The sequence below is a fragment of the Scyliorhinus torazame genome, chromosome 13, assembly GCF_047496885.1.
Source record: "Scyliorhinus torazame isolate Kashiwa2021f chromosome 13, sScyTor2.1, whole genome shotgun sequence".
NCBI classification, from domain to species: domain Eukaryota; kingdom Metazoa; phylum Chordata; class Chondrichthyes; order Carcharhiniformes; family Scyliorhinidae; genus Scyliorhinus; species Scyliorhinus torazame.
The window spans coordinates 38,351,843-38,364,233 of NC_092719.1; the positions used below are offsets into that span (position 1 = coordinate 38,351,843).

General features: G+C 41.7%; 1 protein-coding gene across 1 annotated transcript; it reads right to left on the bottom strand.

The window, feature by feature from the left end:
* Positions 1 to 1,069: 1,069 nt before the first annotated feature.
* Positions 1,070 to 11,571, bottom strand: saysd1 (SAYSVFN motif domain containing 1). Its single transcript, XM_072471384.1, has 2 exons — positions 11,287 to 11,571; positions 1,070 to 5,752 (listed from the first exon to the last, which is right to left on the bottom strand). The coding sequence occupies exons 1-2, from the start codon at positions 11,455 to 11,457 to the stop codon at positions 5,417 to 5,419; spliced, it is 507 nt and encodes a 168-aa protein (XP_072327485.1). The 5' UTR covers positions 11,458 to 11,571; the 3' UTR covers positions 1,070 to 5,416.
* Positions 11,572 to 12,391: the final 820 nt, after the last annotated feature.

A 12,391-nucleotide genomic window follows, 5' to 3' on the forward strand; every position in this document is an offset into this window, starting at 1 on the left:
GATCTGGGTTCAATTCCTGCCTTGGTTTACGGTCTGTGCGGTGTTTGCACCTTCTCTTCCTGTCTGCGTGGGTTTCCTCTGGGTGCTCCGGTTTCCTCCAAAAGACTTCACAGTCCAAAGATGTGCAGGTTAGGTGGATTGGCCTGGCTAAATTGCTCCTTAGAGTCCTGTGCCTGTTAAGTTATGGTGTTATGGGGATAGGATGGGGTGGATGGGTAGGTGAACATGGGTAGAGTGGTCTTTCGAAGATTCGATGGGTCAACTGGCCTCCTTCTCCACTGTAGGGATTCTATGATTCCTACTGATATGTAGAAATTCACATTTCTCTGTGTCAAATTTTATCTGCATCCATGATTTGTCTGTCAATGTTGCCAAAGTTTGTTTCTATCCACCTCATTGTTTACTACATTTTCCAGTTTGGTCTGATAGGAAAAGTGCTAAATGGTGACTTTATTGTATCAGATTAGATACTCCAATGTTGGAAAATGTCCTTTGCCCATTGTAAAATTGGTTATCACCAACATATCTCTGCATATCTTTGAAGGTATGCCTCTGGCTGGGTGAATATTTGCTTTGTCACTGAACTGCAACTGAGTGTTACTTGTTTTGGGATCTAGATATTACCATAGGCATGCATAATTGTTTGCTATACCAGTTGCTATGGTGCTTATCAGCGAATTTCAATGAAGTATATCACACTGTCCTGATTAATCAGGTTCACCCAAGCAGAAAGTTTCCCTTGTAAACATTAGAGGCAGACAGTGTCCTCCATTTTCCAATTGTTTAGCAATGATATTCATCAGACCCAAGACAATGAAAGGCAGCAACCACAGGGTGATCACGTTGAATATGATCGGAGAGTCCAAATGACCAGCAGCCACATCTTTAGAAACGCTTAATTTAATAACGTGAGGTACTTGTGATGGACAGGACAGAGCCAAACTGAACTTCTTTACCCTCTTTTCGTCCGTCAATAAGTAGCGGTGTATTTGAATTGATTTTAAAGTAGGTTGTGACATGTTTTCCCAAGCCTTCAGTTTGCATGACCCAAGTACCACACAGTAGTCTCTTCACCATTAACTCGGAAGGCCAGTTTATTTCACATTCAAACCCAGAAGTGAGGTGGGTGTGAAGGAGGATGTTTGCAATCTCACACACACACAGTAAGGGAGATAGAAAAGAGGAAGTTTTTATAACTATGGTACAACAGCAAGGAACCACATAAACAAATATCAGTTCACGTAATTTCCAGAGTCAGCAAGTTAAAGTATAGAAGGTGTTTCCTTCATAGCAGATTTCAGTCCAAATGAGTTCCTGGTTGGGGATAGCAGCATGAAAATTTTTTAAATGAATGATGCTCCCGCAGATGGGATTTCTGCACTTAGACCACTTGGCAGGTGATGATCACTTTTAAAATCATACTTGCTTTGAGTTGAGAGGTGGCGTTCGGCTGCTTGGCTATCTGAGCTGCTGGACTCTTTTCCAGTTGGCTTTAAAGCAGCAGTCCGAGGGTTATTTCAGTTCTCAAAGAAATATGGGGATTTCAAAATGGTCGCTCAAGTCATGTGGCCTTTTTTCTCCACAATGATTTGGCTTCAGGTCTGATAATATCCTAGCCATTAACTTTTGAGTTACTATCCATGTTGAGGTCCTTGCATCGGGAAGCCATTATCTGGTCAGACTCTGTGACTCCACTAGAAGGGTAAGCTTATCAAGCTGCAAATGATGTCCATTGTGTCATTAATGTCCCTGTCTGAAATACCTAGTCAGTCCCAGATGTGAGATGGGTCTGTTAACAGCTCTGCAGGAATAATGAGTTTTGATCCGCAAGTCTCCTGCTTTTGTCTTCTTACAGTTGAGAGTGAGATTTCACAATGATGACAGGAGGATTTTTTTGTTCTTGCAACTCCTGCTGAAAGCCTCGAGAATCAAGGGCTTATCTATAGTCATGTGACTTGTAATAGCCATCTTGTTGGGTTCAGCAGAACAGCCATTTTAAAAATAGAATAAAGTCTGATGAAGACTGTTTTGACTTCCTTCATGTCTTATTATCACAGACTAGCCCTGGAAGAAATTGCTGAACAAATCTTGAGTACAGGATCAGTGGAACACTTTTTAAGATATAGTGTTGAGCATCAGAAAAAAAAAGCAAAAGTATACAAACTCAGAGAAAACATATGTAACCCAAACTCTTTCAACAAACACTTCAAAATCAATTAATGAGAAGAAGCACATCCTGTAGGAGGAAAGAAGTAGGAGAATGGGCTCATCTGGATGAATAAAACAAAATTTAGAAGTACATTAAAAGGGTGACCGAGGCTGCTGGAAAAAATTGGATTGTCTTTGTTTTCACCAGCCAGCATTTCCTACTCAAACACAACCCTTGTATATCATTCCTATACATTTAAGATTCAAGAGGCAGGAACCACAAAGCTACAACCATAAGACCTAGGCCATTCGGTCTATCGAGTCTGTTCAGCAATTAACTGAGATCATGACTAATGTAATATAATCCTCAACTTCACTGTCCCACCTTATCCCCATAACCCTTGGTTCCTTTACTGATTAAAAATCTATCTACCTCAGCCTTGAAAATACTTAGCAAACTAGCCTCGACAGTAAACAATTCCATTAGTTGGATTTTTTTACTGCCCTCTTGAGAAGAAATTCCTCCCAATTTCTGTTTTAAGGGGACAACCCCTTCCCTTATTGAGATTATTGCTCTGGTTCTACTCTCCCACTAGGGGAAACAACCTTTAAGCATCTACCTTGTTAAGTCCATTCCCTTTGAAATAAAGGCTAACATTTCATTTTCTTTCCCTATTACCTGAACTTGCATGCTAGCTTTTTGTGATATATGCACGAGAACCAAATCCCTCTGCGCTGCAGCTTTCTCCATTTAAATAATATTCAGTTATTTTATTCTTCCTACCAAAGTGCATAACTTCACATTTTCCTACGATATTCAATCTGCCAAGTTTTTGCCCAATTCACTTAACCTGTCTCTATCCTTCAGCTTGAAGAATCTCAACTCCCCTAATATACATTTGTTGTCCAGTCCACTACTGTTTCTTCAATCATATGTTTACCCCTCAAAATGTTAATTATTCAGTAATTTGTATTAAACATATTCAACAGGAGATTGCACAGGTTCAAACAAAATTTGAATAGTTATAATGAATTTAGCATGCTGCTTTTAAATTATCTGATAAAATATTGGAGTATACACATTTACCCTTCCTTTATTTTATTCATTTATGTTATACCTCAATCAAAACTTCAAATGTTCAACTTTATCTAGAGCCTTGCTTGTACCTCCCCATATACACTTAGTACTTTCGGCAATGTAGCAATTGATGAATTAACCATGTAACATTTGTATTTTCTGTATATTAATTGGATTTTTTTCATACAAATGGGTAGTAGCATAACTTTTACTTCTGTGGGTGCCAATCTTGACTGAGTGTTGGCATTGTACCACCATATCAGAAGGTGTGGGTTCATATTCCACTCAGAATTTGATTATTTGAATGAAGTATTAATAAGTGATGCACTGTGGAGGCTATTGCCTTTTCATGAGATTATAAACACAGATCCTGTCTACCATCTCGGGTGAACCACATCTCTAAGATATCACTTAGGTGACCAACTCTGTAAGATCACCCGACTCTGCCTTGGTCTTAGCTTATCTGCTGTGGAAACCATCATCAATGCGTTTCTTACCTCTGGACTTGGACTATTTCAATACACCTTTGATCATCATTCCACATGTTACCCTCTGAAAGTTGAAGTCATCAAAGACCATTTTCTAATTGGTTTTCTAATCTTCTAATCCTGTTCACTTATCACCCCTACACTGGCTTCCAGGTCGGCAGAGCCTCAACTTCTTTTCATCCTTGTTTTCAAATCCTTCCATTGTTTTGCACCTCCCTTTAGCCCGACAACCCTCCAGAATATCTGCGCTTTTGCCATTCTGGATTCTCTTCAGAGAATCCCTGACTTTAATCACTCCGCCATTGACAGCCATGCCTTCAGCTGCTAAAACCTGGCAATCTCTCCCTAAACATCTCTGCTTTAAAGATGAACCTTAAATACTTTCTGACCAAACTTTGGCTCACCTGCCCTAACATTCCGTGGTTCACGGTCAAATTGTGCTTTATAGCATTCCTATGAAGCATTTTGGGTGATTTTATTATGTTAAAGGTGCTATATAAATGCAATTTGTTGTTGTTGGTGTAAAAGATTTCTTGGTATTTTCCAAAGCAGAGCAGAATTCTCCTAGTGTCTCGGCCAACAATAAATCTCTCAAGCAATAATACAAAAGCAGTTAATTTGATCACTTAGGTAGTCTGTTGAACTTTGTTGTGTTAAAATTGGCTGCCATGTTAATCCATACTACAAAACAATACAGAAATGCAAGCTTCTTTATTTTCCTCTTGCTGGAGAAGGCTAAGCATTAAAACTACAATTGCAGGCTTAAATTTTGTGGTCTGAAAACAACACTGAATTATAAGAAATTGGAATGTACACTGGGAAGAGGGTTACGGATAATAACAGCCTGGTTCCCATCTACTACCTAATTCTGCTGGTTGCCATTTTAAGACATGGGTGAAATCCCGGTAGCAATCCAAAAAGCAATTTGCGATCTAATGAGGAACTAATCTGTTCGGATAACATTACACATAACATTTAGAAGGTGCTGCTTTGAAATATAATGGTATCAATGAGGTGTCAGCCGCATGACATACCATTGCAGCTTGAATTATCCAGTAGAGGTGGCAGCTTGTCAAATGACTGACATAAAACTACTTTCGCTGTAGTGACCTGCAACTTCTGGTACTGAAAAATACAAGGAACAGTTTCCTGTCCGTAGTTATTGTGAAGAGCATCGACAGTAGAAATGTGGTTTGCAGGACTCAGTATCAGCAATACATTGCCTGGGTTTTACTCATGATTTATATATAAGCTCATGAGAACACAGACTTATTCCTGTTTGATAACCTAATCTATATATTAAAACAGAACAAAACTGCAGGATAATTGGTGTTTCTTCAGGCCAGTTGCAGGACACTGAAGATTATTTAAAGTGGCACTTTTATTTAAATACTAGATATACAACACTACCTGTATGGTATTCTGGTATTAATTTGGAGACTGTCATCAGATTATAGTAAAATGCATTGTGCCATTAAACAAACTTGCTTTTGTAAATTAAGAATGCCATTTTAATTGTTACCTTTTATTGTGTTTAAATATCACAGTACATGTTACGTGACAGTCTACAGTGTGGATACCTACTGCTAACATTGTGCTATGTAGTATAAGATTATGCACGGAGACCTCTGTTGGTTACTTCAGGTATATATACCTCGTGTGGGTATTCATTACAACAAAACAAAGGCTTTTCTCACGTCAGTCATCTGCCAGCCAGCGGCCTGTACTGAAGTTCTCGCTCAAACTGTTCTGCTGTAAGACTCCCTTCAATAGCCTCACAGCCAGGGTTGAACACAGAGTATGCACTAACTTCACCTTTCTTCTTTCTGCCTGGGTCTCGGGTCCCAACGTAAATCCAATAAAACATCGATAGTACAAAATATACCAGGCCGAACTCCAGCTCAATGAAGAGGCCGAGTAGGACCAGCCAGAGAAGGAATTTTAGGACATTCACTGTCGTGAAGATAGAGTGATCAGATTCAACAGGCTCGGCCAGAGATCTCTCTGGGAATGAAATCTGGCCATTTTCGTTCTTTGCCTGTAAGGAAAGAAATTTGAGTTTTATGCTGTGATTAGACGGAGGACCAATGATGCTGATAAACAAGTTCCATGGGTATAGAAAAACGCAAATGTTTGATTTTTTTTACTGACAAGTCACAGCGTGGGACAGATTAGCGACAAGGCAATCGTAAGAGCAGCCCAAATGACAGGCATATACTATCAGAAAAGCCAAGCTACGGTATCTTACTGTTCCTGAGGAAAACGGGTAAATCAACTCAACCTCAGGATGGTAACAGATTCACTGCTATTGGGGAATAGGGAGATGGATAAACATTTGAAAAGTAAACATTTGCAGGGTCATGGAGAAAGAGTACAGGACTGGATCTGATTGGGGTAACTCAAAAGAACTGGCATATTAAGGATGGACTGAATGACCTGTTTCTGTGCTGTAAGGTTCAATCACCCCAGCCTGATTCTAGACTGCATCTTTAGTCACTTACTTCCAATCATGTGGAGTCTTTACTAGAAATCTTTCAACTAACTGAAAAGATCCTGACAAAACGCGGTGACCAGATGCTTAACCACCAGCAGCATTCACAGTAAGTCACTTATTTCAATCGGGATAATTCACTCCAAATACATGAAGCACACAGGTCTCGGAGTTTCACCATTTTACAATGTTATCCCTCTTCCACAATCGAGATGTTTCTTTCTAATTTCAATCTGTAAAGTTCCCATGTATAACCTACCTTGGTGGCGGGAGGGATGATTGCGCTTTTACATTCACCCATACAGACAAGCAAAATACTGTGGATTCTTACATTTTATACAGTAGCATTAACGGAGTGAATGTTTGAAAGTGCTCCAAGGGGGGATTGATGCCAAATTGTAACAGAGGAGCCGGAGGAGATGTCTGAAAGTGGAGTGGAAAAGATAGATTTTTGACAAGGTTTTAAAATGGAAACAAGAATTGGGAAGATAGGGTTGAGTGTGGAGCGCAGAGGCAGAAAACAGGATGGAGAAGCCTGAAAATGAGGAGAGGCAAAATCCCACATAGGAATACCAGTAAACATTGCAGAATTATCATTATAGTGAAGCTCTGTATTTTGCTTTAACAGAGGAGAACGAAAGCACTGGTGGTGGTCAGGTGTAATTGAAATTGTGCAGGTTGGTTTTATATTTGTTTTTCAGAAGACTTGGATGCATCTTTATTTTTAGAAATGCTTTCTGCTTTTCTGATGGGGTATGTTATAGAATCACAGAATTTACAATGCAGAAGGAGGCCATTCAGCCCATCGAGTCTGCACCAGCCCTTGGAAAGAGCACCCTACTTAAGTCCACACCTCCATCCTATCCCCGTAACCCAGTTACCTGATCTAACCTTTTGGACACTAAGGGGCAATTTAGCATTGGCAATCCACCTAACCTGCACATCTTTGGACTGTTGGAGAAGGCCGCAGCACCCAGAGGGAACCCACACAGTCGTGGGGAGAAAGTGCAAGCTCCATACAGACAATCACTCAAGGCCAGAATTGAACCTGGGTCCCTGGAGCTGTGAGGCAGCAATGCTAACCACTGTGCCACCATGCGCCCCTGATTTGAGAAAAGTGCCTGCTTATTTGAGTTAATCCAAAATAAAGTGACGATTGTGCAACATGCATAGGCATGTCAACTCTCACAATTTCAGACTAAGATTGAGCTCAGTAATACTAACTCCACTACCTCATAAATCACAATTCAAACTCATAAAAATAAAGAGATTTGGTCTTAAAAAAATTATGGGCTTCAATTGTTTTTCTCTCATAAACCATTATAGCTTGAAAATTAGTTTATAAATTTCATATTTAATCTCTAACAAGTTGTATAAAGTTGCACTCAATCCCACAGTATAAAATGGTTAAAACAGCCAACTCAGAATATGAAATGAAAATCGCTTATTGTCACAAGTAGGCTTCAAATGAAGTTACTGTGAAAAGCCCCTAGTCGCCACTTTCCGGCGCCTGTTCGGGGAGGCTGGTATGGGAATTGAACTGTGCTGCTGGCCTGCTTTCAAAGCCAGCAATTTAGCCCAGTGTGCTAAACCAGTTTAAACAAATCATTTCTTATGGGATGGCTAAAATGAAGATGAGCACCGTTAACAGACCATCAGGGAAACTTGATATATGTCCCTGACAAACGACTTGGAAACCAAGACAAATATCCCAAATTGATTACATGGAACGGGAGATATATATTGCTTCACCCAGGCTCCAGGAACTGAAAGTACTCTCAATTAAGAAACTTGGAAACAAAACACTACAATGCTGGGACATTAAAGTGTACTTGCCTGCCAAGTTAACAGGGAATCCTAGTGCATCCCCAAACAAATTAAGCCATGGGGAAGCAGTGGTGTAGTGGGATTGTCACCGGACTAGTAATCTAGAGTAGATCTCTGGGGATCCAGGTGTAAATTTGAATTCAATAAACATCTGGAATTATAAATCCATCTGACCATAAAACCACTGTTGATTGTTGTGCTACAGGAGGCGGCGGTGGAACTTTTTAGAACACAGGGAGGTGGCTTCAGAAGAGGAAAGGTTGAGAAGCCCACGGTCGTCACATTCACTGCAGGGGCTGAGCACCGGTTTCTCAAAGCACCGAGGAACAGGCAAAAAAACACAGCCTTGTCCGCACTGCCCATGCCTCAGGAAGAAACAGAAAGAGTGAGAACTTTTCAGAGGGGAAAAGGACAAGTGAATAAATCTTGATAGAATATTAAAGTGCATCATTTAGATGTAAATTATTCATGGCTGACTCATGCATGATAATCACTCTTTAATCATCTTGTTTCATCAAGGAGGTTGGGTTGTTTTCACATGTCATGCATGCTCTGGAGGTGACTTAACTGCACCCTTGATTTTCATTTCCAAGAACAGTGCTAATGGAAGTATGCAGAGGTGGAAGCCAAAATAAATGACAGTATCGTGCAAAAGGGGGAAAATATAGGAAAACCATCAGTTCATATTGAGAGTTTGTAATTCATTTTCATTTGGATTTTTTTCAAACCTCAATATTATTCTGATTTTTTTTAAACTGCAGAAACAAAAGAAATTTCTGGCTCAGCGCACATCAAGAAGCGATCTCATTGACACCATCCATTCAATTAAATCTAATATAGAGAAAAAATATTTTGTCACACAAAAAAATCTTTCTCCAGTCCACCTATAGCTTCTCCCAGGGTTGAATTTCTTCCAACTCTTTGGCAAATTTCAGTGTCTATCAGGGTAAAATTTGCTCTCCTTGTCACAGTTCTAGAAGATGTTAAGTCTCGTGCTTACATGCGACGTGAAAAAGTAGTCCATTAAATTATATCACAAGTCTGACGTTTGGAGAAACTGATATCTGGCTTTTTGTGAAATGCGTGGGAATGCCTAAAAAAAATTACAATTTAAATCTCAAAACACATGGTCCATGCACATAGTGTGGCTGCAATGAGACAGCAATAAGTAGATAACACTATCAGCAGAAGGTGCAAACTGTAAGGGCATTGCACTCCTAATGGAGTAGGGTTCAGCTTGTGATACTGAAGATGCATTGTTCCAGGCAGTTATCTGCACATTGTGAACATTGGTTGGGATCACTGCCAGATTTGACTATTCCACTGCTCTCTGAATAATCTCCTATCCTGCACCCATTGTAAACATCCAGCTCATCATAAACTTTATTTCCCGAATCCTACTTTGAACTAACCGCTTGGCTTGACTTACATTGATAACTCCAACTTAAACTCTACGACCTTCGAAGAATTGCAAGAATCCTTCCCACCATCACCCACTCGCTATAGAGGAACAACTGGAAAGAAACCCAGCAACGGTTTGGGAATTCTCTCTGTAACAACAGTGTAAAGGAGCAGTGTGAGGGAAGCAGTGAGTATTGAAAAGAAAGGTCCCAATAACAGACTGATTGGTGGGGATAATTTTCAGCTCAGTATTTATCGCTGGTTCAATGGTTATTGTTTGTGGTGGTTAGGGATATATTAGTGTCAGTGGTTTGTTTTTTGCAGGGTACTTTGCAGCTAAACAGTCAAATGACTTTAAAACTAAACAATTTGAAATAACAGCAAAATACTGCAGATGTTGGAAATCTGAAATAAAACAGAAATAACTCTTGGCTAACACAGCAGGGCCGATGTGGCATGTCATGTGGGAACACCAGAATATGGTGTGTCCTGGAAAACAACATATGCAGGAAATGCCAACTGCTTGAGTTCAAAGTTTCAGAGAACATATTGTCAGGAAGCTAAGAATCTTTGTGGAAAGCATGTTTTAAGAGGTGGTCAACCTGCAACTCCCAACTGCTCAGGGTGTCATGTGAGAGTACCTTTAAGAAAAGTGTTTCTCAAATAGCTGTAGTGGATGTACCTTTAAGAAGTGGGTGTTCATCAAATAGCTGCAGTGATGTCAGAATGTGGGTGGAGCTGGGCTGTGTCTATTTTTACTTTCGTTTTTGAGCTGGCAGCTAGTGTGTGTTTAGTTTCGTTTTCAGAGTTGGAGCTGCATCCAGCCAAACAAGGTGTAATTTTGATCTTTCTGTATGAAAAGAATGTCTTCAGAACACTTGCTAATTTAAAAGTGGTAACTGCTCTCAGTAGATAATTTAAACCCTTTGTTAAAGAGGATGTTTGTCTTATATTGTGCGAGGAAAGATTAAGGGTTACTTATAGAGTACTGTATTCTTTGGGGGAAGTATTAGAGTTGATAATTGTTACGATGTTTACTGTGGGTTTATAAAATGTTAACTGAATTCATATAATAAACATGGTTTTGTTTTAAAAGTACTTTAGATCTCTGTTGCATCACACCTGTAGAGTGGGCCCTTGTGCTCCCATAACCAAAATCTATTAAAAGTTGTGGGTCAGGTGAACTCCATGATACACTTTGGGGTTCTCTAAACCCTAGCCTGTAATACGGGGAAAAGACAGTGATGACCAGCAGGAAAGCTAAGAGAAACAAACAGTGGAGGAATATCCTGGGTGTCCAACAGTTTGGGAGGGGGGAAAATGCAAATCCACAGCATTACATGGGGGGCACAATAAATTGTGGAAAGGCAGCTGCTTAGGGGTTTGATCAGGGGAATAATTGCCATTGTTCTGCAAGAGGAAGGGGAACAGCTACAAGTCACGCTCCATATCGAAACGTAGAGGAATTGCTGAGGCTTTCCGATAGGGTTTCCTGAGCTTGGCAAATTTTAAAAAACAGGGCCTCAAGAAGGAATCTGTGGATTAACAGCGAGCACAGAAATAATACACAGATTGACAGGAGATTTTGAGGGTCTTTAAACTCTCCAGAGATATCTAGTGGCCAGATAGCTTTAATGTATAATGTCAACAGCTTCCCATTTTGTTTGTGACACATTCCCAGATTATTACTGAAGTTTTTAACACTGGGGCCAGTTCTGGTCCCTCGCTCTGAGTAAAGAGGCGGCCGCTCTCCGAGCTCCTGCTGGGGGGTCTGACACGGTGCAGAGGCTCCGGTCAGCGGGGAAGGGGCCCAGCTCGGTCTCGGAGGGAGGAGGATGTCCCGGGCCACTCACTCTGCTCTCGGTCATGTCCTGGGGCTGCTCCCGGGACTCTGCCTCCACTCTCCGGGGCCGCAGTCGCCCCCAGAAGTCGGCTAAAACGCCGCGGCTCTGCCTAAAACCGCCATCGCTCTGCGGCTCTTCCAACCGCTGCCGCGCTCGCCATTCCGCCAACTTCCGCTCCATCCGGTGGGGCAGAAGTATCCCTCGGTAAAGAGTGTCCGCCTCATCCCGCGGGACGGAAGTGTCCCTCGGTAAAGAGTGTCCGCCCTATTCCCGCGAGGCGGAAGTGTCCCTCGGTAAAGAGTGTCCGCCCTACTCCCGCGAGGCGGAAGTGTCCCTCGGTAAAGAGTGTCCCCGCCATCGGCGGGGCGGAAGCGATCCTCGGAAAAGAGTGTCCGCCCTATCCCGCGGGGCGGAAATGTCCCGCGGTAAGGAGTATTCCCCGATCCGCGAGGCGGAAGTGTCCCCCGGTAAAATGTATCCGCCCCATCCCGCAGGAGGGAAGTGTAGCCCGGTAAGGAAGTTCCCCCCCATCCGGCGGGGCGGAAGTGTCCCGCGGTAAAGAGTGTACCCTCCAGACAGGCAGGCACAACCTGAGGTTCAGACTGTTCTAGTCTGGGACGTATCCTCAGGGAAGGATCCGGAATTCCAACAATTTCTATTAAACGTTAAATCATGCAAAGTCCCGTTTTATGCACCTTTGCAGCTCCTGTTTTGTGAGCTTAAAGAAAACAGTCCACTTAATGTTTGTGCTGACAGAATAAATTGAGGTCAAAGTCTCTTAACACTGAGTTTGTGCAGCATGGTTGCGTCAGGGTCCCAGGTTCGATTCCCGGCTTGGGTCACTGTGCGGAGTCTGCACGTTCTCCCTGTGTCTGTGTGGGTTTCCTGCGGGTGCTCCGGTTTCTTCCCACATGCCCTGAAAGACATGAGAATTGGACATTCTGAATTCTCCCTCTGTAACCCGAACAGGCGCCGGGATGCGGCGACTGGGGGATTTTCACAGTAACTTCATTGCAGTGTTAATGTAAGCCTACTTTTGACAATAAAGGTTATTAAAAACTACCTTGGACACAGTGAATATGCACCATGGCTGAGAAGTGAGCTTCTTGCACAA

What these genes read in the sequence shown, in the direction of transcription:
- saysd1 (XM_072471384.1), bottom strand. Translation starts at nt 11,457, where the DNA reads ATGGAGCGGAAGTTGGCGGAATGGCGAGCGCGGCAGCGGTTGGAAGAG. An exon ending in AGGACATGACCGAGAGCAGA is followed by an intron (nt 5,753 to 11,286) that starts GTGAGTGGCCCG and finishes CTTTCCTTACAG; the next exon opens with GCAAAGAACGAAAATGGCCA.